This window comes from Silurus meridionalis, chromosome 3, assembly GCF_014805685.1.
Source record: "Silurus meridionalis isolate SWU-2019-XX chromosome 3, ASM1480568v1, whole genome shotgun sequence".
Lineage (NCBI taxonomy): Eukaryota > Metazoa > Chordata > Actinopteri > Siluriformes > Siluridae > Silurus > Silurus meridionalis.
In genome coordinates this window covers 25,973,426-26,001,145 of record NC_060886.1, presented here as the reverse complement: position 1 = coordinate 26,001,145, position 27,720 = coordinate 25,973,426, and the positions used below count along the sequence as shown (strand labels likewise).

The window sequence follows — 27,720 nt, the reverse complement described above, 5'->3', positions numbered from 1 at the left end:
CAGTTGTTTTGTATTTGGGCTGTTAATGGTTTTTTCTTCTTCCGTCCTCTAGGTGGTGCTGTGGCAGATTTATGCCCACAAATCTCCCTGCGCTTTCAAACTAATAATCACAGAAGAAGAATAAGTGTTTATACATAGAAGAGAATACGGTTTTTATTAGTTTTCTATTTTCGGGAATTACCCACTGATTTCTTCTAAAGGTGAGCAAATAAAAGACAAATCTGACACTAAATGTGAGCTGAATGACTGTGTTTCTTTTTAAAAATGCATCTTTGAACGGTTCAGTGCAGGTTCGTTGGTTTTCCTTGTTTCTTCTTTCTAAATGTTATTATTATACAACCAAAATAAACATGTCGAATCACAGACAGACCGATACCCAGACAATGATATTACAGTTTTTTCTCAGAATGAAATTCTCAAAACTCCTTGTTCAACCTCCACATCATGTAGGCACTTGTGTTCATCATAAGAACATTTCTTCATTCATTTAATCGATTGTCTGCTGTTTCCTACATTATCAGTTGTTTATGTTTATGTTGATCAAAATACATTATACTGGTTTCACCTGAATAGTTTTAAACTCCAAAACATCTCAGCATCAGTTCATTGTATAAGTAATTGAATGCAATATGGTTAAACCAGTTGTCATCATCTGTCATCGAAAATTTCTATTAAACCTTTTTTTTGTAAATGTGTTGAATTGATAAATTGTGCAGATGAATCTTGAATGTCACTAATAAAGGCGAGTGAACAACATTAGATCAACCGATAATCAAGCAGTTCTCTAAAACAGGTCAAAGGTCAATCTTGTGATCCTTCATTTAGAGAGTGAATACAGACAGAGTAAAACAAAGAATTATATGAACGCTTGTACAGTACAGTAAAAGTGTGAATCCTGTTCGGTCTTTTGCAATCAATATAAATCAAATATGCAATCAAATAAATCAATTTGTGCTGCTGAAATTCATAGATGCCAAACAAAAGGAAGTCAAATTTTGATTTTGATTTTTTTTTTAATTTTCACTCACTGTGATCCAAACCATAGTTTATATCAAGAAATACTGAAACTGTGCACCATCATACTGACAACATGACTCAACATTTTGATGATTTTGTTTGTAAACAATGACAAAAGGATTTTTCATTCTGATGGGAATGAAATGTTCATTGACACAAATACTCACTTTTGAGAGATGAACTGAGGATTTTGAGAGAAGTATAGGCTTTTGCAAGAAATCCAATGTTTTGTGTTGTTTGTACAGTGTTTTGAGAAATGCACTTACTGGTTTGCAAATATTAAGGATGATTCGAGAAATGCTCCAAAGCAACTGAGAGAAACTGTAACACACACAAGGTGTTTTTTTGGTCCTTCTTGCTCAGTGCTTGTGAATTGAATTACAATATGTAATCCTAGGATTCAATTAAAGTGGGTCACAGATTGTGAAACACACTGTAAACTCATTTCCTCTGATTTGATCAATGATTTGATGAATCACCTGAAGCCTGATGCAGTTATAGAAAAGACAATAACATGTATTTCTGTCCAGGAGTACAAATGACAATAAAAGATATGGTGGTAATAATATGTGACTATAAAGATAAATCTATAAAAAAAGTATTTTCCGTGATTAAGATATAAAACTATTAGCAGTTGTAATCTGTAACAGTTATTCAAGCATAAAGTGTAGTGCAATAGTGTAAATAATTCTTGTGCAAGAAGAAAAGGTTTTCCTTTTTTTTCAGTTCAGAATAATAAGAGCAGAGGGAAGAACCTTTTTTCTTATCCTGCTGCAAAGGCAGTATAGGATGTTCGAGCTCTTCTCTGAAGGCAGGAGGGTGAACATGCCATGGTTGGGAAAGGAGACCTTGACTGTACTTCTAACCTTTTACAGGCAGTGTTTTTCTGTGAAGTTTTCACTGCTTGCTGGAGAGCTTATTTGATGGGACTGAGCATTTCAGTGGTACAACATAAAGGTTGACCAGTATATGAGGAGATAGATAAGTATTTTCTTATTCTGAAGCAAAAAAAAAGGAGACGTTGTAATTTCTCTCTCTTCGGCACGGTTAATGCTCAAGGTCGGATCACTACAGATTCACTATGTGTTTCTTGGTTGTTTCGGGTATTGAGGACTAGATTGTTATTGGCACACAGTCATCACGCATTTTGACTTAATTGAACCTATTCTTATTTTTTACATGTTTATAATTTTTATTTGTTTTTTAAATGTTGTTAATATTATTATTCCATAGGGATTTCATGGAGTCTGAGTTGCTGATTGGCTGGGAGGCAGAAAGGGTGGAGTTGAGGTCAGAGCTTTCCAGACTGGAGGAAGAGCTGATAGAGAGTCGAGCAGAGACAGAAGAGCTTCGATCTCGAACGAATGTGTTGACTGAACGGGTCAGAAAAGAAATATTTCGTCATATTATATTACTCACCCACAGTGTTTTTTCCCCTTTCATGTATGCAGCCAGATCAACCTACGAGTCATACGCTAATCCAATGGCATTGTAGTCTATTAAATTGAAGTGTGTGTGTGTGTGTGTGTGTGTGTGTGTGTGTGTGTGTGTGTGTGGTGTATGCAGTTGACTCAGAAATTGGACTCATCCATATCTCTTCATTGGGAAAGTGATCAGAGAGAATGGATAAAGAAACTGAGAGAGGGAAAAGAGCGAGAATCAAGACAGGCTCTGCTCATCAAGAAACTACAGCAAAAGGTGTGAAAACACACACTTCCACTACACAAACTAGATTTTTATCAGACAGAGTAGTAAATATTTCTAACTATACTCTCTTTGTTTCTTGTTTTTTTGCTATTATGTAAAGACTGAAGTTGATTTTATGCTTTTTCAAACAAATAGAGAGAGAAAGTATATGTTTTTTTTTAATGCCGTTTTGATTTTTAAGTTGGGCAGGTAAATGTTTTTTGCTTTTGTATACTTTTCTTGCATCATTGTGTTCATGTTCATGACTCTGGTGTATATTTGAGAAAAATTGCATTTTACAGCTTCTGTTATAGAAAGTAGCAGGTGATAAGCTTTGGGGGAAACCAACTAACAAACAGAAGTTGTGTTATTACTGAAAAAGAGACATTTATATAAAAACCCGAACAGTCCTCATTCCCGATGCTACAGGAAAAACTTGATTTTTTAAATACAAATCTATATGTATGAAGAGATGATGTAATTTAAACATAGTTTCTTTTGAAGTTATAATATTTACTGTTATATTATCACACTTAAATGTTTTTTTACCACACTATATAAAGAGTTGCATTGAGACAATTAAATGAATTAAAGCATAGGACCTAAGATAAAGCATAAAAAAATGCACAAGCTGTAACGACAACCTTAAAACACATGAGTGAATGTGTGTAAAATGTAAATCATATTTAAATTCCAGAGTTTAATCTTTTTTGGTTAATCCCTACTCCAATGATATTTATAAAATTGGTCATTTATCTGATAAGTTGTCTTAGTGAGTTATATGACAGTTTAAAATGCTTAGAAAGAGCTACTCTATAAGTTCTGTAGCTCAGTGTGGTTGTAGCTCAGTGGTTTAGGGCAATGAACTTTGGAACAGAAGGTCACAAGTTCAAATACCGCCACCAAGCTGCCACTGCTGGGCCCTTGAGCAAGGCCCTTAACCCTCCCCTGCTCAGGGTGTCTGCCAGAAGACATAAATGTAGTTTAAAATGTTATACAGGAGGGAAATTCTACTTCTAGTTAAATAGTGATTTAATTTCTTTCAGAAATGATAATATGAAAATGACAATTTTGTCATTAATTTCATATGCATTCAAATTGGATCCTATTTAAGGAGTGAAACTAAAAGTTGCTAATGCACTTAACAGTTTAGCTGAAAGGCATGTAGAGTATCATCTCAAGAAAATGAGCCATGGTGTATGAATATAGGCATACCACATAAATACCACATATTTCCTCTTGTTGGGTGCGTGTTAGGTGATGGAGTACAGGAGTCGATGTGAACATCTGCAGCAGGACATGATGATTGAGGAGAGAGAAATGAGAGTCAGAGAGGTATACATATCCTACTTCCTCTTTCCAATATGTGGTAAATAAATATAGTGTATAAAGCCTTAGTCTCTACATTTGTAGAGAATTTTGCTAGATGAGCGCAGCAGTAACCTGGAGACCACCCTTATCAGGCTAGAGGAGGAACAGCAGAGGTGGGGGATTGTATTTATGAATTTATTATTACTAAATTGAGTTCAAACAACGAGATTTGACCTAAAATCTCTCCCTGTGCAGGAGTGCAACAATGGCTGAAGTCAATGCACTGTTTCGCAGTCAGCTCAGCCAATCAGCAGAAGAAAACCAAGCGCTGCAGGATGATGTGAGGAAACTGACTGCTGATTGGTCCAAAGCGGTGGAGGAAGCGGAGCAAAAAGAAATGGATTGGAACAAAGAGAAAGAGGTTGGCGCTGAAATCAATCTCATAGGATACCTTTCATAGATCTGCATACAAATTAATCGAAATATAACAAATAAATGATGTATTGTTACATTAAGTACTCACCTTGTTGGTGTGAAACCCATAGTTCTGATGGTATTATAATGAAATAGCTACCGTGTATTTTATGTCACCATAAATACAAACGATATGTTAACTAGCTGTATATAGTCATGAAATATAAGGATTTTCTACATAGGCTAAGTGATTTTTATCATGCAAAAAATGAATTAATGGAGAGGTTTCCCCACGTGATCTTCGATGCCCAGGGGGTCTTTTCTGATCCTGGAAGAATCACACGGCACACAGAATGGCGCATAAGTTCTTCTTCAATTTAATGCAGATAACAGAGAAGTACTGTAATTTCTGGACAATAAAGCGCACCCATATATAAGCCGCACCCACTGAATTTGACAAATATTTTTATTTCTAACATAAATAAGCTGCACCTGTCTATAAACCGCAGGTGTCTACACTAATGTACTTTACACAGGCTTTAACGAAAGACACGTTACACACGGTGTAATGGGTGAAATATGTTGCGCTTCTATTAGGAGCATAGCAGTATTTTGGGAATAGCATGCCAGAAGTAAGCTCTCCCTTCACCCAGACTCAACGCTACAACGGCTTGTATCTAAACAGTAGCTGACCAAGAAAGTCATTGTTCACTTCCTCTTTCCTTTCACAACTATTTCTCTCGGGAGTTTATATTTTGGCATCGTTGTGCGTTTAAAAATCACCCGATGGAAGTTTTTTCTCCTGAAGCCGTGCAGCTAAGAACACAGGTGAGGTGTGTTTTTTCGTTTCCATTCGGAAATTTCATTGGTCTAAGGTTATGGGGTTCAGTTTTTTGGCTTGAAGTTTGTGAAACCCAGGAAAAATTCATAAATTAGCCGCTTCGTTGTTTAAGCCGCGGGGTTCAAAGCATGGGAAAAAAGTAGCGGCTTATAGTCAGAAAAATACGGTGTGTGTGATATATATACATACAGTAAAGAAAATATAAGTATTTGAACACCCTGCTATTTTGCAAATTCTCCCACTTAGAAATCATGGAGGGGTCTGAAATTGTCATTGTAGGTGCATGTCCACTGTGAGAGACATAATCTAAAAAAAAAAAAATCCAGAAATCACAATATATGATTTTTAAACTATTTATTTGTATGATACAGCTGCAAATAAGAATTAGAATCTAACTACTAACATGGCCAAGACCAAAGAGCTGTCCGAAGACACTAGAGACAAAATTGTACACCTTCACAAGGCTGGAAAGGGCTACGGGGGAAATTGCCAAGCAGCTTGGTGAAAAAAGGTCCACTGTTGGAGCAATCATTAGAAAATGGAAGAAGCTAAACATGACTGTCAATCTCCCTCGGACTGGGGCTTCATGCAAGATCTCACCTCGTGGGGCCTCAATGATCCTAAGGAAGGTGAGAAATCAGCCCAGAACTACACGGGAGGAGCTGGTCAATGACCTGAAAAGAGCTGGGACCACCGTTTCCAAGGTTACTGTTGGTAATACACTAAGACGTCATGGTTTGAAATCATGCATGGCACGGAAGGTTCCCCTGCTTAAACCAGCACATGTCCAGGCACGTCTTAAGTTTGCCAATGACCATTTGGATGATCCAGAGGAGTCATGGGAGAAAGTCATGTGGTCAGATGAGACCAAAATAGAACTTTTGGGTCATAATTCCACTAAACGTGTTTGGAGGAAAAGAATGATGAGTACCATCCAAGAACACCATCCCTACTGTGAAGCATGGGGTGGTAGCATAATGCTTTGGGGTGTTTTTCTGCATATGGGACAGGCGACTGCACTGTATTAAGGAGAGGATGACCGGGGCCATGTATTGCGAGATTTTGGGGAACAACCTCCTTCCCTCAGTTAGAGCATTGAAGATGGGTCGAGGCTGGGTCTTCCAACATGACAATGACCCGAAGCACACAGCCAGGATAACCAAGGAGTGGCTCTGTAAGAAGCATATCAAGGTTCTGGCGTGGCCTAGCCAGTCTCAGACCTAAACCCAATAGAGAATATTTGGAGGAGCTCAAACTCCGTGTTTCTCAGCGACAGGCCAGAAACCTGACTGATCTAGAGAAGATCTGTGTGGAGGTGGGCCAAAATCCCTCCTGCAGTGTGTGCAAACCTGGTGAAAAACTATAGAAAACGTTTGACCTCTGTATTTGCAAACAAAGGCTACTGTACCAAATATTAACATTGACTTTCTCAGGTGTTCAAATACTTATTTGCAGCTGTATCATACTAATAAATAGTTAAAAATCATATATTGTGATTTCTGGATTTTTTTTTAGATTATGTGTCTCACAGTGGACATGCACCTACGATGACAATTTCAGACCCCTCCATGATTTCTAAGTGGGAGAACTTGCAAAATAGCAGGGTGTTCAAATACTTATTTTCCTCACTGTGTGTGTGTGTGTGTGTGTATATATATATATATATATATATATATATATATATATATATATATATATATATATATATATATATATATGAAAATAACCTGAGCTAAAACTGTTCCTGATTGGGTAAGAAGACATAGTAACCAGAGATGTGTCCGAGATGACATTCCATATACAACATAGATATGTGTGTTTAGAGAACTAACGTAAGGCCCATCTTAATACTACACTAAGGTATTTTAATATGTTGTATATCATATTTATTTAGTAAAAGGATTCAAATAATAAATCATGTTCTGTTCGCAACTGATGTGTTTTGCAGGTTTTCTCAGGGTATATGGAAGCAGAGCGTTCAAGGCTAATGGCGCTCTGGAGCAAAGTCGTAGCTCTCAGACGCCAGTGTCATGCAGTCAAAGTTGCAACAGACAAGTGAGCATGAGTATTTTCACTGAATTAGCATGTTTTGTTTTATGACTTTGGGGTGTTCTGTCACTGGCATTAACACTGTAAGGCTTTGACACTGAGTTCGGCTTGGACACACAAAAAAAAAAAAATTAGTTTACAGTAAGAGAAGTGAAGAAAAGAGTGCAGGCAGGGTGGAGTGGGTGGAGAAGAGTGACAGGATTGATTTGTGATAGAAGAGTATCTGTGAGAGTGAAAGGGAAAGTTTATAGGACTGTGGTGAGACCTGCGATGTTGTATGGTTTAGAGACAGTGGCAGTGAGTAAAAGACAGGAGGTGGAGCTGGAGGTAGCAGAGCTGAAGATGTTGAGGTTTTCGTTGGGAGTGACGAAGGACAGGATTAGAAATGAGTTTATTAGAGGGACAGCGCATGTAGGACGTTTTGGAGACAAGGTGAGGGAGGCGAGATTGAGATGGTTTGGACTTGTGCAAAGGAGGGACATGGGGTATATCGGTAGAAGAATGCTGAGGATGGAGCCTCCAGAAAGGAGGAAAAGAGGAAGACCAAGGAGGAGGTTTATGGATGTGGTGAGGGAAGACATGCAGGTAGTTGGTTTGAAAGAGGCAGATGTAGAGGACAGGGTGGTATGGAGACGGATAATCCGCTGTGGCGACTCCTAATGGGAGCAGCCGAAAGAAGAAGAAGAAGACGACAGAATCCCAGTTGCATTGTTACGTTGGAACACTTACTCTAGCCTTTGTTTTCCATCGTAATTATGTGTTTGCTGTTTAGTTTAAAAACATAAATTACATACATGGACACATTTGTTGGTCTTCCAGCAGGGAATGATCTAGAACATGGATCTAAATAAACACACAAATGGTTTAATGATGATAAATGATTTTGAAGGATCTGGTGAAATTTAGATGAAGGATGGTTCTTCCTTTTTATGTTTTTTATAGGCATTTGCTATATATTGAGTAAAAGGGTGCCAATAATTGTGCCACACATATATTTAAGAGTTTTTTAAACAAAATGTTAGATTATTAAAACATTTTACCGCATTCATTGCTCATATTTACAAAAGGCCCATATTGGTGGAGGGCACTGTATATTTTTTTACAGTGGAACCTGCAAATTTGACCGTCATTTACATTTTTTTTCAATTTTTCCGAATCAAAAGCAAAATTAAATCTAGACAAGGTATAGAAACAAATGACAACAATTTAGTTTATTTATTAAGTTATCTTAGTGAAAATTGTGGGGGGGTTTTGTTTTATATGGAGGGATTCCATCAAATTTGTCCATGACTGTAATATAATTTAATATAATTTTAACAAAAACAATGTGCTAGCAGATCTGTTGTTTTCAAGTGTTTTTAATCTTTTGTTTACATATTTTTAGAGACTTATGGGAATTGAGAGCAGAGTTCACTCGCCTGTCATCCACTTTTCTCTCTTTGAATGTCTTCTCTGCTATTTCTTCAACTCCTTCTCCTCCTCCTCCTCCTCTTCCTCTCTGCAACACCTCTGGACCAATGACTCTGGCCGAGTTAGATCATGATGAGAACATGGAGAATCTTAAAAACAGGTAATCAAATACGATTTTTACATTTATTAAAAAAAACATGACTAAAATGTCTTGAATTAATTTAGAAGTCATTTCATAGTAAATCAAAACAAACCGATTTCTTCAGTGTCGTTGCTTTGAATCAGAAGTGAACCATGGCGGTCCTGTTACTACAAATATAACCGATTCAGCACTTGCTGATTTGAAAGCTAACTAAAGTGTCATAGCATTTTAATTGTGATTTACTGTTTCCAGACTTGATGACTTGACCGCTATTATAAAGTCTCAGGAGCTGGAGAGACAAAGGCAGAAGGCAATAAAAAGCAACAACAAAAAAGAGGAAAAAGAACAAGAGCTCCTCCAAGAGAAATGCAGAGAAATGGAAAGAAAATTTGAATCAGTCACACAGGCGATCAGAAAATTGGTGAGATGGCATCAACATGTTCTGGATCCATAACCATTCGGACAGACGTACAGTTAATTCATTAGTTCCTTCATCTGATTTATCATCATTAGATGGATACTTACTAATATATAGATAAATTATATAAAAAAATACCTAAAATACCCCAAAGTACCTCCTGCAATTCTGTTTTCATTTCTACAAGACTTTGGTCAGTAAGTATTTATCTTTAAATAAAAAATGTACCTTACATTACAACAAAATAACAAGTATATAATTTTTTAAAAAGTAATTCAACATGTAGAAACCAATAATAAATACACCCTGTAATTCAGTGCCATGTAATTGAAGTGTATGTGATATAGTTTATAGCTTAAAATACATTGTAGAGAGCAAAACTATTGTTTCCAACCTGGCAAGTTGTGTATTTTGTAGGGGTGTAACGGTACATGTATTCCTACCAGAATTTTTTGGTACAGGGATTTTCGGTCCCTTCATCGTTTTATGTCTAGCTTCAGGAATTTCTCTTAAAAGAAGAAAATCCTGACAATTCCACATATTGAGGGAGTGAATGAAAGAATTTGTTAAAGTATGTTGAAAATGAATAGAACATTAAAGTAGATCATATCTTTAGAAAATTAAATGTTACATTTAAAACACACACACACACACACACACACACACACACACACACATCTCTATTCCCCAAATGGGGTCTAACAAATGTAAAATATTGAAAGAAAAATGTTTCCATTTATTGAATTTTATTTGATCAATTTAATGTAATTATTTACTCAATTTAATCAATATGATAAACATTTATTGCATTCATTTAATTTATTCTATTTTATTTTTTATAGATTTTATTATATATTTTATTTGTATAAAATATAATAAAATATAATTTCATATATTATTTAACCAAACAGGCATTTTATTTAAAATTGTTTTAAAAACTGTTTAAATACAAATGTGTACAAATATAATAATAATAATAATAATAATAATAATAATAATATAATAATAATAATAATTAGCTTTTTTCCCCCTAACTATAACTAAATTGAACCGAAATGTGACTTAAAAACTGGGGTACATAAATTTGTATACCGTGTACCGTTAAACCCCTAGTATTTTGCTATCTGAACTGCTTTCTATAAGTGAGCTTCACTCAGTTTTACTTACCTTGTAAAACTAATTTTATTGCTTGCTAATGTGCTACTGACTTTACAAAATGCCTCTCTTACACTTAAAATTGAATGTTATTTAAACAATTTATTTAACTTTTTCAAATTAAACTAATAGTTTCCAATAATCAATAATCAATATTAAACAATTCCCCAATGAACAGGAGAGGGTTCTGGATTCTCAGAAGTCAGACGGACACAAAAGAGTTTTTCCAAATGGTGTGCTCAGTGACGATCTCCACTTTGTTCTGTGGGTCATCTCTGAGGCTGAGGGTGCCTTCCAGTGGGGACACCAAGAACTGCGGGTGAGTAATCAGAAACGATTTTAATTATTTGATTTAATATTACTTAAATTAATTTCTTAATATGTACATTGCACTTATGTGCACCTACTTACCTACCTATCTCTCTACATATTCAGCTGATTTTCTTCACCTGTTTTTTAGATACTTGCCATACCCTTCTACTTCACAGCTAATCCTATTATTATACTGTCCTTTACTCTTTTTAAAACTAAAAGGGTAGAAATGCTTGTTTCCCTTTTTTAGTCTTAAAATTTTGGATTATCAGGTGGTTTATTTTTTTTTAAGTATGAAAAATATTGCTATTACTGTAGTGTTTTTGTTTTCTTGGGTTTTTTTTCCAGGAAGCTGAAGGAAAGTGGCAGAGGTTGAGAGTGGAGTCCGAATCATTGCAGCAGCAAATCACAGAGCTTAAAACTGAGAGGGAGGATCTTCAGAAACAAGCCAGTTTTGAAGCTCTAGAGTTAAAACAGATGAATAGTCTATTGAGAAAGTGGGTGAAATGCTATTTCAATATTCTGAAATATGTATTAAAATGTATTTGTTTTGTTGTGTAGCACATACATTTTATATATATATATATATATATATATATATATATATATATATATATATATATATAATTATTATTTATTTTAATTACTTTATTTAATTTTTTCCGTTGTTTTTTTTTCCGTTTAGTCGTTCTTTTAGAGATTGGTTTGGAACTTTGATAGTTCAGTTAATGCTGGATTTGATCTATCTGCTCTTAAGCCTCTGTTGAACTTCAATGTGTGTCTATTTTTTGCAGTGAAAAGGAAACAACATTGAGTTTGAAGATGCAGCTGGATGAATCTGAGCGCCGCAGTGAAGATCTCAAGAAAGAAAATGTACGGTTGATACAGGAGAGAGAGAGGGAGGATGAGGAGAGGAGTGGAGTAGAGAGAGAGCGACAGAAACAGTAAACACCTTTTAAAAACATATTTTGTCTTATGTCTATCTGACTTTTTCTTTCCATATGTGTAATATATAATATACATAATACTGTATATTGTATAATATAATATATAAAATACATATATATGTATATTATGTGTATATATGCGGTGCATATCCTGGTTTTTAAGTCACAGTTTGGTTCAATTTCTATTAGTTGTGAAGAAATGCAAACAATATTAGAAAGTGCCTTCTTGTTTAAAAAATATATAAAACAATATTTTGATATTTTATTAAAATAGAATACATGTAATTAATGCCAGTATACTTTTTTATTATATTTATTAAATTGAGTAATTAAATTAATTAAATAATATTAAATAAATGAAAAAAATAAATTAAATAATTTACGTCTGTTGGGTAATACGTGTGTGTGTGTGTGTGTGTGTGTGTGTGTGTGTGTGTGTGTGTGTGTGTGTGTGTGTGTGTTACATTTAATTCTTAATTTTTTAAAGATATCCATTGTTCTAATTTAATTATACTTTAACAATTATGTTCATTCCTTCCATCATTTATTCATTCACTCCCTCGATATATGGAACTGTCAGGATTTTCTTGAAGCTTGACATAAAATGCTCACTTCCTTTGAATTCCAGGTCTTTCTGAAGCTCTTCACAAGTGGTGTCTCTTGGACAATTCTTCTGATATTCTTTTTACTCTTCTGTCAGAAATCTTGCAAGGAGCACCTGGTCATGACTGGTTTATGTTAAAATGATGTTCTTTCCATTTCTGGATTATGGCCCCAACAGTGCTCACTGAAACATTCAGAAGGTTTGAAATCCTTCTATAATCAATGCCATTAGTATGTTTTGCAACAAAAAGATTGTGAAGGTCTTGAGAGAGCTCTTTGCTTTCATCCATCATGATGTTTCTTGTGTGACACCTTGGTAATGGGACACCTTTTTACAGGCCATGAGTTGGGACTGAAGCAGCTGATATTAATTTGCACTGACACGGGGCAGGATTGCGTTCTAATTACTGATTGATTTGAGCTGCTGTCTTGGCTTTCCATGGCATTTTTACCTCCCTTACTTCATGTGATCAATACATTTTCCCTGTGTCATTTCACATTATTACACATAATTTATGTACATCTATGGTTTGATTTCTTTGTATGTGTGGACTGCATAGGTTGTTATCTGGTGAAAATTTTCATGTCAATAGCACCTTAAGAAATATATTTACTGAGAAAAATGGTGACATGTTTAATACTTTATATATACATATACAGTGCAACCTCAATACTCGTGGGGGTTACGTTCTATGACCCCTCGTGGATAACAAAAAATGGCGAGGTTTTGACTCTCTCCTTTTGATGGTTTCTTTTTCAAGGGGAATTGTACATGTACTGTAGTGTAAACTCAACAACAATTGTGAATTACTTGTCAAATGTTTTATTTACTACTTTACATGAATAATACAATAATAAAAGTTTGTACATTTTTATGTACAAACTTGACTTGTGCTATAGATTCTTTAGAGTTTGATGTCCAGCTTTAAGAAATTCTCTTAAAAGGAAAAAAAATCCTGACAGTTCCTGAGGGAGAGAATGAAAGAAGGATGGAAGGAATGAAGACATTTGTTAAAGTATGCTAAAAAATAAATAATAATAATGGAATATTAAATGTAAAACACACACACTTGTATACACATCTGTATTACCCAAATCGGGTCTAACAACTGAAAACTCTTTAATTAAATTTTTACATTTATTGAATTTTATTTTTTTATTTTACTCAATTTAATAAGTGTATTGCATAAATTTGATTAATTATTTTTTTTATCAAATATTATACAATTTTATTTGATATTCAACCAAGCAGGCAGGGTCCCCTGGTGGTCTAGTGGTTAAGATGCAGCGCTCTCACCGCTGCGACCCGGGTTCGATTCCTGGTCAGGGAACCATCCCCAGCCACTCTCAGTGCCGGTCCCAAGCCCGGATAAATTGGGGAGGGTTGCGTTAGGAAGGGCATCCAGCGTAAAAACATGTGCCAAATCAAACGTGCGGAGGATCCGCTGTGGCGCTAACGGGAGAAGCCGAAAGAAAGTTTTATTCAACCAAGCAGGCATTTCATTTAAAATTGTTTTAAAATTTTAAACTGTTCAAATACCGTTGATCACCAATGTTAATTGTTATAAAAACTTTCTTTCGGCTTCTCCCATCAGGGGTCGCCACAGCAGATCATCCGCATGTTTGGATGCCCTTCCTAACGCAACCCTCCCCATTTATCCGGGCTTGGGACCAGCACTAAGAGTGGCTGGGGTTGGTTTCCTGACCGGGGATCGAACCCGGGCCGCAGCGTTGAGAGCGGCGCATCCTAACCACTAGACCACCAGGGACCCCACCAATGTTAATTATTATAAATTGCGTTATTAAAAAAAACGGCAATTAAATTTTTTGCATTTCTTTCCCCTAACCGTACCAAAATGTAAACGAAACGTGACTTAAAAACCGAGGTACATACCCAAACATAAATTCTGTGAACTTTTCTACTTTGGCACCCACAGGACCTAATGATTAATGTCTACAATGTGATCAAGTCGAGTTTTTTCCTGATCAATAACTGATGATTTCTCTACCCAGAAAATAGTTATATTTCAGTGCCTATATGAGTCATTTGTGATTTATTAATTCATTGAATTTATCTATCAACTGGTTTCAGAAACACACTGTTTATAGCTGATGAAGAACTTTTTGCCTGGAACACTGTTTTTCTGGAAACTTTGCTTATGTCTACATTGATGGAGGGCAGGATGGGTTTATGCACAGGTAGATAAATAGACAGGTGGTTGGAAAAACAGATCATGTAAATGGAAAAACCATAAAGGACTAGAGACATGTTTGTGTATAGTGATGGATAGAATGAAAGAGAAGTTTCAGGTTTCCAATGATACTATTTGTATTTCAGAATGGAAGCAGGTCTTTTGGAAAATGCCAATTTGTATGAGCAACAGAGTCGCACTCGTACAGAGCTCCATTCACTGCAGGTGGCACTGGAGCAAGAGCGACTGGAAAAGGCACGTGCAGAGAAAGAGTTAGCAGACTGTCGGGAAACTTTAGCCAAGGTAAAGTATAAACAACGCTAACACCTTTTTCTAACATTTTAGTAACCTTTTTAAACTAAACAGCAAACTTTTTGTAGCAGGTATTAGTGTGGTTTATTTCTGGTTTGAGTTCAGATCATTCGCAGTTTTTAAGAGATGTTTGGTAGCATATTCGGTTCAAGCGTTCGTGACTCAGAGACTCTGTTCACACTCGCTAACTTTTGGCAAATGCATGTCGTTCAGAATCCTTTTAACCTTTTTTGGAGAGGAAGATCTTGAGTGACCTGCTATAGAGCTCTGATCTCATCCCTACTGAACATCTGATTCCTACTGGGAATCTGGCGCCCAAGATGGCTGCCTCATGTGTTTGGGTAGCAAGATGCGCTCCCTGAAATCTGATAAGAATCTTTTTTTAGGATAACCATCCGTTTGAGTTTCTTAATTCAGTGTTCCCCTATGACAAACCTCTTAGGGTACCTGTAATGATGCTGATAAAGTCAATAAACAATAAACAACAATTTGGTTTGGGGAATTTTTAAATTTCTATCATCAGAGTTTTTCCATTGTTACAAGATTAGTCTCTTTTCTGTCTCTCTGTCTTTTAGACACGCGAGTCTCTGCTCACACTCTCCTCTACACACACTTTGCTGCAGAGGGAAACTGCGGATACATGTGATTCATTGGAAAAAATGGCTTCCTTCAATGAGTCACTGACACGGGATAAAAGAGAGCTCAGTGCCCGGAATCTCCAGGTGTTTATATCTTTAGCTCACCTTTAGCTCGTGGAGTCTCATTCAGTAAATGCCTTCAGCTTATGCACATAGGTCACAATATTTATTATACAACACCATGTGCTTATCCACTCATCATTATGTAGCAGTTTGTATTAGTGACTTTTGCTGTTGTGTCTGTGTAAGTGTAGAGTTACTTTACATCAGTAATATGTCATTGGCTGGATTTTACAAACATGGTAAAAAATTGTCTGTGTGTGGGTTGTTGGTTTGTCCCTCCAGTTGGAGGAAGAGTTGACTGAATCTCAACTGCAGCTGCAGCATTTCAGATCAGATGTAGCATCTCTGGAGAAGGCGCTGAATGCTGTTTCAGAGGAAAACAAAGAGTTAAGGTCAGACACGGTAACTGTTGTGAAATAAACAAAGGACGCTATGAAGATTTGTCTTTTTTATTTATCTTCAGTCTTTTGTCACAAAAGAAGCATCACAAAATCTAAGGCATATCAAACAATTGCAAACGCAACACAATTTTAGGAAAAAAAGGTTATATATAGTACTGTGTGAAGGTTTTTGGTAGGTGTTAAAAAATGCTGTAAAGTAAGAATTCTTTCAATGATAAAAGTGTTACTAGTTTATTTTTATCAATTAAACATTGATTTTGAGTAACAGTCAAATGTTTGGACACATCGTCTCCTTTCTGAATCACCAAAGTCTTCTTGTCTGTCTATACCTCTATGCCAAATATACTTTAGGGATTGCCGAAATGCTGATCTGAACTCCCTTCATCTACTTAGAGGAAGGGAACGAGAACTGGTGGGGGAACTGCAAACACTGACGGATGAAAAAGAGAGCAAAGCGAATGCCCTCACTGATGAGGAAATTAAAAATGAGAAGGTGGGATGGAAAAGAGTTAAAATATGACAGTGGCTAGTCCAAAACTAGTGAAACCCATTACCATGGTCATGTGTATTTATTTGTATGAGCAAACCTAATCATAAAAAAAACTCTATAGTCAATAGTCATTGTATAAAAATGAATAGTATAATATTTTAGGGTATTCTGGAGCCCATGGCAGTGCTGCTTGCCAGACCTAATAAAGCTGGATATTATGAATTTATTTTTGACTTTTTAGTAGCATTAATTATGAAAAATAAACAAAACCTATTTGCACTTTTCTATGATTGGACACTGCAATTGTATAACCTGAAGCCTGTTTGTCCTTGTGCTCAGCTGTGTGAACAGTACAGAAGTGTCAGTGAGGAGTTGGATACGGTTAAATTGAAGCTGGAAAACACGATCGACCAAGTGAAGAAAACGCAGAGAGAAAACGAAGCACTGCAGAATGAAAAACAAAAACTGGAGAAACAAGTGCATAGTTTGGGTCAGGAGAAGGAGGAAATACAACAGGACTGTGAGGAGCTAAGGTAAAACTGATGATCAGGTAAAAAAGATGATTTATGGTGTCTAACATTCTATATAAGTGAAGGCAAGTTACATTAATGTCATAAGCAAAACAAAAAATGCACAAATTGAGATTGTAGAAATTGTTGTATTATAGATATAATTAGGAATAATTCTCACAAGCATGCTCTTCATGAACAGTATGACCTTTTTTTTTACTTCTGCTGTTTGCCAGTCAAAATAATTCATCACTGTTTAGTGTTGTAACAGTCAAGTGATTCCAAATGCTATATGCAAATGCCTCCATAACTACACCAATAAATGAACACTATTCTGCCATGTTAATTATTTTTAGGAAATTAAGTGGAACCCTTCAGCAGCAGCTTTGTGTGGCAAAGGAACAGATTTCTGTACTGGAGGTTCAGCATGCGCAATTACAAACACAGGTTCACACACTCCAGATGTCCAAAGATGTTCTATATGGTAATATTTCTTCCCCCAATTAATATTCTCAATCATCTCATTCATGAAAAAGAATAAACATTATTTCTCCATGCTTTGGGAGCTTCTGATATCCCTATGTATATAACTGCGAGTTATTATAATTTTATTTGTTTATAATTATTATTATTATTATTAAATATTTTTGGTATTTATAATAAACTGTCATTCATTCTGTATTAAGCAAGCGTTAAGAAGAATGGGACATGTGTTCAAAGAAATTTTAATCTATTCTAAAATCTTCAATATACTTTTAATCTCTTTCCAGGCAATACTTTTTTTAAATCAACTGGATTTCACTAGATATATTGTAAGCTATTCAAGGTCCAAACCTACAGTCAGGTAAAAATGAAAGTAAACCCATTGTCTATGGTTTTATATATATATATATATATATATATATATATATATATATATATATATATATATATATATATATATATATATATATGTGTGTGTATATGTAATCTTAGACAGATTTGATAGTGAGATCAGGGAGCAGTTGGGGCCAAAACTGTTACTTCCAGGATTCCTTGTTCTTCAGATATTGATATTCATAATAACATTGGCTGTGTGTTTGGGGTTGTTGTTCTGCTGCAGAATAAATTTTGGGTCAATCAGATGCCTCCCTGATGGTATTGCATGATGGAAAATATGTGTCTGTATTTTTTAGCACTAATGACATCATTAATCCGGACCAAATCTCCAACACCATTTGCAGAAATGCAGACCTATGCTCAATCGTACCATGCTGTCTGACCTGTGACATAAAACTAACTTTATTAACAGAGGTTGGCTGTTCCTCACTTAGTTTGAAGTCTCCTACACAGGTTTTTTTTAGAAAATGTGTTTCAAGCTATGCATAAAATTGATTATTATTATCTCCTAGGTATAATTGCTTAATCATTCACCTGAATCTGATTCTAAAAATTCCATTGTTCAAATGTATGCAAAAGTCCAAAAGGTGGTCACACTAAGTGTTTTCTTCTTTTCATTTATTTTCCAATGAAAAGTTAATTGATAAATAAATTAATAACACTTATTTGTAAAAGCAATCTCCCTATACAGCATTTTTCTGCCTAACTACCTACACAGTAATATGTGTAAATGTGCTGTATTTCTTTTTTATTTATTTATTCATTATTATTATTATTGTTCTTATGCAAATTTTTTTTTTTGTAATTCCATTTTTGGCATAAAACAAATTAATATTTCTACTATTATTGTTCTTCTTATTATAGGAGAGATAAAATGTCTTCAGTCTGAAGTGGAGAGAAACGCAATCCTGAGGGAGGAAGCAAGAAGAGAGACACAGGAAGAACAGATACGGAGTGAAAAGGAGATTGAAATCTGTCAGTTGGAGATCAAGAGGTTGAATACTGAGGCCCAGACAACATTGAACAACCACAGAATCCATGAAGAAGACAGGACAAAATGGCAAATAGAAAGAGAGACTCTAAACTCTGAGCTGGGACTGAAAGATGGGGAGATGGTGGCTCTAAAAAACAGGATGGATTTATTGGCAAAAGAAAACGAAAAGCTTGCAGCCTTGATCGGTGAAAAAGATGGAGATGTAGAAAGGCTTTTATCAGAAATCAAGAATCTGGAGTTGCACATGCGAGAAGCGAAATCTGAGATTGAACAATACCAAGAGAAAGTGAAAGTCATTGAGGGAGAGAAAGAGACAATTTTGGAACAAGTGAGGGAAGACGGTGAAGAGCTACAAAAAATTCAAAAACAGAATGCCAATTTGGCTGACATTTTACACATGCGGGATTGTGAGATAGAAAAGAACAGCAAGCGCAACGAAGAATTGCTAACAAGCATAAGAGTGCAGGAAAGCTTAGTAGAAAAACTCAAATTAGACCTTAAAGAAAAGGAGATTGTAATAGATAAAATAAACAATGAGAAGATTAAACAAAAAGAATGGGAGGCAGAGGCGAGAGACAAAGAACTGAAGTTGAAAGGAGAGCTAAAAAAGAAAGAAAATGAAATAAAAACTCTAAGAGACAATGTGGAAGAATTGAAGATGGAGAAGCAGCACATGTCTCATCTTCTGCAGGAAAGAGATACTTCCATAGAAAAGCTTAAGAATGAAGTGATAGACATGGAACTGACATATAAAGAAAAACAGAATGAGATGGAGTGGTGGCAGAAAAAGGCTGGGGATGTGGCAAGAGAAAAAGAAGTGCTAATTAACAGAGTGGAAAATCACATTTCTGTTGAACAAGAGAGGGACGAATTGGCAGACCAATTGAGAGAAAAAGACGAAGAGATAAAAAACCTGAAGAAAAATAAACAAGAGCTGGTCCGTGACCATGAGAGGATGATTGAGGAATATGAAAAACAAGAGGCGGAGCTGCTGCAGAGGGACAGAGAAATAGAAGAACATAGAAGAGCAATGTTAAAAATGATCAATGAAAAGGATGAGCTAGAGAAATTGAAAAAAGAAAAGATTAGTCTGGAAGAAAGGAGGAATCAACTGGAGGATGGTGAACAGAAGATGAAGGAAGAGATTGATGTGCTTAGTGTGAAGATTGGTGAACTGGATAGAGAGAACATAGACGTTCAAAGGAACATGCTAGAGCAAAAAAATCAACTCCAAATCCAGACTAACCTTCTGAATGAAAGAGAGGTAGAAGTGAACAGACTAAAAGACATTTTAGAACATAAAGAACAGCAACTGATAATGTTGAAAGAGAAACTGAACGAAACAGAATTAGTCCTGGAAAAGGAAAAAAATATACAAAAGGATTATGATCAGAAACTCCACCTAGAAAGTGATAAACTAAATCAAATGCGATGCAAATTGCAAGAATTGGAAGTCAAAAACAAAGGTTTGACGGAGGACGCAAATGTGGTGCGAATAAAATTTGAGGAACAGTTGAAAGAATTGGAGACCAAGTCAAAGCTTCTGCAAGAACATGAAGAAAATGTTATGAGATTTAAATTGAGCATAGAGAGTGGGGAAGAGGAAAAGGAAAATCTGAAGTGGTCTCTTAAGGAAACAAAGGAAGAGATGGAGAGGCTGAAGATTAAATTAAGAGAAAGCAGGGAGGAGGAAATGTGGAGGATAGAGCTAGAGCAACACATTCAAATTCTGGAAGAAGACTTAAGAAGGAAAGATGGAGTTTTTGACGCTTTAAAGGAGAAAACAGATTTCATTATAAAACAAAAAGAAGACGAGCTAAAACGAGCAAAGGATGATATAGACACAATGTTAACGGAGGTGACCAAACTGAGAAAAGAAATAATTATACTTACTGTGAGCAAAAACAAGGCAGAAACTATAGTGAGAGAACAGGATATAGAGAATAAAAAAATAAAAGATGGACTAAAGGCTGGACTGGAAGAGATGGTCACTTTAAAGGTGCTACTAGAGGAGAGCCATTGTGAAGGAGAAAAACTTAGGAAGGTATTAGAGGAAAAGAAAAAAGAGATGACGAAGGGAAGGGACGAGGACATCAGCGCAGCACGAGAAGAAACAGAAAATTTAAAACGGAGAGTTCAAATACTCCAGAAAGAGAATCAAGAACTACAGTGTCAGCTAAATGATAAAAGAGTTAAACTTGTTGAGAAAGAGGAGGAGAATGGTGTGAACAGAACGATGAATACCTTGGAGGAACAAGATTTTGCCAGATTGAAATGTGAAATGGAAAAGAAAAACGCAAGCCTTGAACTTGTCAAAGACAAGCTTGGACAGAAGAGGGAAACTGACTCTGTGAAGAAGGAAATGAAGGAATCTGAGAAGATAAAACATGTAGAGATACAAAATGTTAAATTCAAATTTGCTACAGAATTTTTCCAGAGAAAGAAACCGAGTTGAAAAAAATTCCAGAAAAAGGAACAGAGTTGAAAATAATTCCAGAATTTAAAGAAGAAAATGCAAGCTGTGTGTTTGGGGAACAACTCATGGATGCACAAACAGACATTTTGAAATGGGAAATTGACAGAGAAAAACAACATGCAATGACCAACCTGGGGGATAATATATTTGAGAAGAAGACACAGTTTCTGGAAAACGCTACAATTGAAAACGCACAGGACTTTAAAACGAAGGAATTCCAAAGTGCAACTACAACGACAGAGAATATCGAATTACAAACAAAGCTGTATGATATAAAGAAGGAAGCAGACGAGCTCAGGAAAGAAAGAGATCACTTAAGAACATCGCTGGAAAAAAATGAGGCAATGCTGATTCATTATCTAGAAAAAGCCCATCAGCTGGAAATAAAGGTGCAGGTGAGAACTTTAGTGATGCATGATATTGAAGTGCAAAAGGATAGCAATACATACAATTTTAAAATATACAGCACATTGCCAAAAGTATGTGGACACCTGATAAATCACATATGTGCATGCCGTTCCAAGTTCATCGGAGCTATACTCTGAGAAGTCACACAAGAAACCCTGGGCCATGCCAGTATTTAAATTCGTCTCAAACGTATTCATTGGGGTGTTCCTTCTCAAACCATGTTTTCCTTGACCTTGCTTTGTGCACGGTGGCAATATCCTGCTTGGACATGGGGGAAATCTTGAAGTTACAGCAAAGGCAATCTAGACAATACTATGCTCTATGTGTGTAATGCATATAAGGAATAGTCACTGAAAGGTTTGGTTTCCAACCAAACTGCTCACAGCGCTTCACTTTTTTTCATTTATGTTACAGCGTTATTCAAAAATAGATTCAATTCATTATTTTCTTTAAAATTCTGCAAACAATACCCCATAATGACAACATGAAAGAAGTTTTGTTTAAAATCTTTGCAGATTTATAAAAAAAAAAAAAAAGGTATTCACAGCCTTTGCTCAATACTTTTTTGAAGCACCTTTGGCACCAACTACAGTCTTTTTTAAAGTCTTTTTTAAGTATGATGCTATAAGCTTGGCACACCTATTATTGGGCAGATTCTCCCATTCTTCTTTGCAGAACACCTCAATCTCCATCAGGTTGGATGTGGAGTATTAGTGCACAGCCATTTTCAGATATCTCCAGAGATATCTCCAGTTTAATCGAGTTTAAGTCTGGGCTCTGGCTGGGCCACTCAAGGACATTCACAGAGTTGTCAAATAACCACTCCTTTGTTATCTTAGCTGTGTGCTTAGGGTCATCCCTGATTTCCTCCAGATTTGACTCTTGGCATTCAGGCCAAAGAGTTCAATCTTTGTTTCTCATGGTCTGAGAGTCCTTCAGGTGCCTTTCGGCAAACTCCAGGTGGGCTGTCATGTGCCTTTTACTGGGGAGTGGCTTCCGTCTGGCCACTCTACCATACAGGTCTGAATGGTGGAGTGCTGCTGAGATGGTTGTTCTTCTGGAAGTTTTCCCTCTCATGCATTTCTTTGTGCTCTGACATGCACTGTTAACTGTGGGATGTTATATAGACAGGTGTGTGTGCTTTTCCAAATCATGTCCAATCAACTGAATTTACCACAGGTAAACTCCAATCAAGTTGTAGAAACATCTCACTGATGAGCAGTTGAAACGGGAGACACTTTAGCTCAATTTTTTGTGTCATGGCAATGACTGTTAATTATTATACTTATTAAAGCTTTCAAACAAACTTCTTTCTCATTGACAATATGGAGTATTGTTTGTAGAATTCTAAGGGGAAATAATGAATTGAATCCGTTTAGGAAGAAGGTGCGTTAACTCTAACCCTCACATTCCAAAACAATTTGATATACACAAAATACTTTCTTGATCAGGATGTTTATTTTGATGAATCCTAGATTTGAAGGGATTTGGGTTGGGCATACTTACTGACCTCATTGCACCATATATGTTTTTATCTACAGTTGAATGACTGGCAATTCCCTCCTTGAGCACATTGCTGTGTTTTGTCAAGGTGAAGCTAAAAATCCAATCCACCCTGTCACCCTAATGCATGGCACCATAATAAACATTACCATGCCTGCAAAACAGTTTCCCCACCCATTCTTAGCTCCCCTTGAGAATACTATTGTTGAGGGCAGCCACATTGATAAGCCCCATAGCTGTGTTTAAACTACAAGCAGTATAAAAGGAATGTGTTTTTGGTACCTTGCCTGCTGATGATGTATAAAGTCCTAGATTGTTGAGCATCTCCTAAGGTGCATGGGATCTTCTCAGATAAACTCAAAGTAAATGAGTCACCTGACACACTTAGCAATTGAAATACATTGTTGACTGATTCTACCTAGTAGAGCTGTTATTCTTCATGTAGAAGAAGAAGCCTTTTATTTATGTATTTATTTTTAAATATACATATAGCACAGTGAATTATTTTTTGTTTGTTTGTTTTATTTATTGATTGATTTCTATATTCCTTTATTCCTGATATCTATATTTATATTCCTGCTTGGTAGGAACCCTACTCAAAATCCCAACCTTTTGATCATCAACCCAGAAACATAACAATCAAGTTTTGAGTCCAAAACCTTTTCTACTTAAAAAAAAAAAAAATTAAAAATACATCTGGTAAATAAAGCCACAGGTGTTGTGGCAAGTTCGAGTCAAGATTCTTCTTCCATCATTTATTCCTCTCCAAATGTTCTGCTTGCTGTTGCACTGACACTGAACTGAATGTTGGTGATAAGTAGATACACCAAGTGCCAATCAAAAAAGTTTAAAATGGAGCGAGAGCTCGACCCTGACTGGTGGCTTTCTGCGTATTGGACCAGTTCAGTTTTTATCAACACAAATATAAAGGAATGACTGATTTTACTAAATGTAGTTGAGTAAAAAAAAAAATTTACTTTAAAATGTAGTGAAGTTAAAGTAAAAGTCTCCATAAATGGAAATACAGTAAAAAAATATATATATAGAATTGAATCTAATCGTAATCTAATTGTGAAACCAGTGAAGATTCACACCCCTAATACATATACAGAAATACAATAAATTATATGGTGATCAAGCTTATCTGTTTCCCTAAAGAAACATAGAAAGAGTGTGAGTGAGTGATATTTATTGCTCAGAGTTTGGTTGGTGGTTCTGAGGTGATGTGTTTTACTCTCGAACCACCACTCAAATGTTCACATGCTCAAACGTGTAGCTCTATATATTCCCTGTCTTATTCACTGTGGTTTTTATTATGCAAGACGGCAAGCGGCTTTGAAGAGGAATCCCAGGGGCGTGTGTGTGCCCTGCAAAGAGCTGTGGCTGAGCTGGAGCTGAAGCTAGTGAAATTACAACAGAGAAATGAGCGGCTAGAACATCGTAACGACAAGCTGAGATTGGAGAAAACAAACCTACGAGATGCTTTAAACCAGGTAGAGTCAGGTTTACTACAAGATCTTACTGCATGTTTTTAAAATGAAAACAAGTTTGTATTAATTGTAGTTCTATCTAGAGAGCAAAAAATAAACTTTGCTTTATTTATATTTCATATATATATTTTTTATTATTACTTTTTATTTTTTTTAAATATCTTTTTATCTGTATCTCTTTATACACCTGTCACATAGTGTTTACTGGGTTAATATTCACTGAGTTGGTATGTTATATATTATTTTTGTACTTCTTGTTGGACAGCAAGTCGGCCAGAATAAATTATACATTTTTGCTGACTGACTGTTTCTGGGGACACTCATGTAGAAGGTGGATTGCAGATGCTTTTATATATTCTGAAAAATCTATCCGGAAACTATGCCTTCCTGCTATAGGAGCAGATAGTAGTATTTACTCCAAGGTGGTCTAAATTACCAATTTAGGACTCTGTTGGCTTCGTATTATTTAGATTTTGCTATACATTTTTACTACATTCCAAATTGTTGTATTTTTTCCAGCAGGACATGCAAGACATATCTTACTTATTTAAAATATATCTCCTGCAGAAGATGCTAACCATATCCAATTCTGATTATTCTGTAGTCACTGGTGTTTCTGTGTTTTACTCTATAGGTCACTTATTGTCAATTGAATTTTACTATCATCACCTCACATATTTCTGTAAACATGAGGCCCCCTTTAGAACGGTTTAACTAGATTACCTCAGCCATGATTACTTTTTTTCAACAGTTTGTGTTGGAAAGGGAGAAAATGAGATGTCAGCTGTCACAGACCGATGCTGAAATACAGGTATGGCTAAAACAACTTATTATAGGAATCAGCAATCTCTGTTTCTACAAAGTAAGCAAATCATGTCTACGTTAGATTTGCCTTACTTGCTAAAATGTTTTCATATACACTGGGCAAAAATTTGGGCATAAAAGGTAACCTTTTTACTACGTACTTGCTGTCTTTGTACTAGTCCTTTATATTTGAAGGCTTGCACATTACAATCTCTTACGTCATGCAAACAGCAACAATTTTTGCATTACTTAAAATTCACAACAGCCATGATGTGTACATAACATATTGGCAGTCTAAAGATTTTTCTGTTTAAACCACTTTTCTCTTGGGTTGGTTCTGTCAACTTCCTGGCAAGAACCAAAAATTGTTTATAGCTCATTCTGACAACAAACTATAAATAATATTTATAGGCTCATGAAAATATTGCAACTGTTGTACTCTTCTTGACTTTTAAATAATCAATTTGAGATAGTGGGGAGGAAGGAGGAAGTAGCCCACTAATGTGTTATGCTGCCTTTAATTTTTCCATGAATTCAATTCAATTGAAATTTATACGAATAGCTGTTTAACAACAGACATTGTCATAAAGCAGCTCTACAGAATACAAATTTTAATTCATGAATTAGTCTTTCTACGTTTGTGTTCATTCCTGTAAGCCAGAGGTGATCCTCCTTGAGATGATTTTAGAAAGGAACCAGATTCAGAACTCATCTGGGTGACACGAGATTTTTATTCGTTATTGTAGAGGGTTTAGTGAACAACAGTTCGTGACTGTTGTAGTCCTAATTTATTGTAGATTGTAGTACCATCCATGGTAATCTTAGACGTTGCTTTCCTGGCTGTCTGTCAAGTCATTCTCAGAAGCAGCAAATGGTTTCTTATTGATGAGATCTCAATCCAGAAATAGGGCATCAGGCATGTCTGGAGATCAGAGGAGGGTCAGGATAACGTTAGTAAAGGGAATTTATTATTGATTTCTTATAAAGATGAGTAGACCAAGAGTGAGTAGTTTGAAATATCTAGGAGTTTGTATCTCAGAAGACCTCACTAGGTCAATCCACACCTCCAAGCTTATAAGGATAATGTACAAGAAATTTAATCTGTGCAAAATGGTAAATGTGATATTTTTTTTTTTTTTTTTTTTTTTTTTTTAAATCACTATAAGGATTACAGCAGTCCTTCTGGTGCTGATGAGCTGAAGTGTCTGAGGGCACAGGTAAGTAAACTTTCTGCAGATTATTCGTATCTGAGACTAATTCATTCAGGAGTTTTGTTTTAAAAAGGTTACCATGCCTTTTGTTTTTTGTTTTTTTAACACTAGATCATTAATAAGTTGACTCAGAACACTTTGTCTTGTCTACAAATGCACAGGTTCACCAGTTACGTTTGTTGCTAGCTTCCGATCATCAGAAATGGGCGGACTTCATTCACCAATCCTTGAGGAATAGTAATTCACTCCAGACATTAAGGCAGGACCTGAATGACTCGCTCACATTGGTGTCCAAGCAGCTGGCCTCTCCGGTTTTGGAGTGTGAAACACAAAGACTGGAAAAGAGTCTGAGAGGAGGAGCTCAGGAATTTGCTCAGTCACAGCTAATGAACTATTGAGCTTTCTGCAAATGTACATGCAAAGACTTTTTTTTTTTGCTAAATACGGTGCCTTGCAACACTTCACCACATTCCTCATATTTAACTTTTTAATTGTAACATTTTATGTTTTAAAAAATTGTAATTACATATTTCAGAAACAGTATTATTTTTCAGGTAAATCTATATCATTTGCTAAAAATTATTTATTTAAAACATTAAAATCTGCAGTTTTATAAATGTGCACATCTGTTGTCATGTCTTTGTTTCTTGCTGCTCCCGTTAGGGGTCTCCACAGTGAATCATTCGTCTCCATACTGTCCTGTTCTACATCGGCCCTTTTAAATTAACCACCTGCATGTCTTCCTTCGCCACATTCATAAACCTCCTCCTTGAACTTCCTCCCTCATCTTGTCTCCAAAACATCCTACATGTGCTGTCCCTCTAATAAACTCATTTCTAATCTTGTCCATCCTCGTCACTCCCAACGAAAACCTTAACATCTTCAGCTCTGCTACCTCCAGCTCCACCTCCTGTCTTTTACTCAATGCCACTGTCTCTAAATTATACAACATCACAGGTCTCACCACAGTCCTATAAACTTTCCCTTTCACTCTCTCAGATACTCTTCTATCACAAATCACTCCTGCTATCACTCTTCTCCACCC

At 35.9% G+C, this 27,720-nt stretch overlaps 1 protein-coding gene across 1 annotated transcript; it reads left to right on the top strand.

Annotated features, from left to right (window-relative positions):
* Positions 1-120: 120 nt before the first annotated feature.
* Positions 121-27,449, top strand: LOC124382805 (centrosome-associated protein CEP250-like). The gene is given in 24 exon segments (XM_046845070.1): positions 121-200; positions 2,251-2,398; positions 2,584-2,715; positions 3,961-4,038; positions 4,117-4,187; positions 4,270-4,435; positions 7,218-7,324; positions 8,703-8,888; positions 9,123-9,291; positions 10,622-10,762; positions 11,104-11,252; positions 11,550-11,699; positions 14,644-14,800; positions 15,385-15,531; positions 15,793-15,902; positions 16,263-16,404; positions 16,741-16,934; positions 17,267-17,394; positions 18,654-21,242; positions 21,245-21,654; positions 24,493-24,663; positions 25,412-25,471; positions 26,631-26,681; positions 26,837-27,449. Coding segments are annotated over 23 exon segments (5,886 nt in total). The 5' UTR covers positions 121-200; positions 2,251-2,257; the 3' UTR covers positions 27,074-27,449.
* The last annotated feature ends 271 nt before the right edge of the window (positions 27,450-27,720 follow it).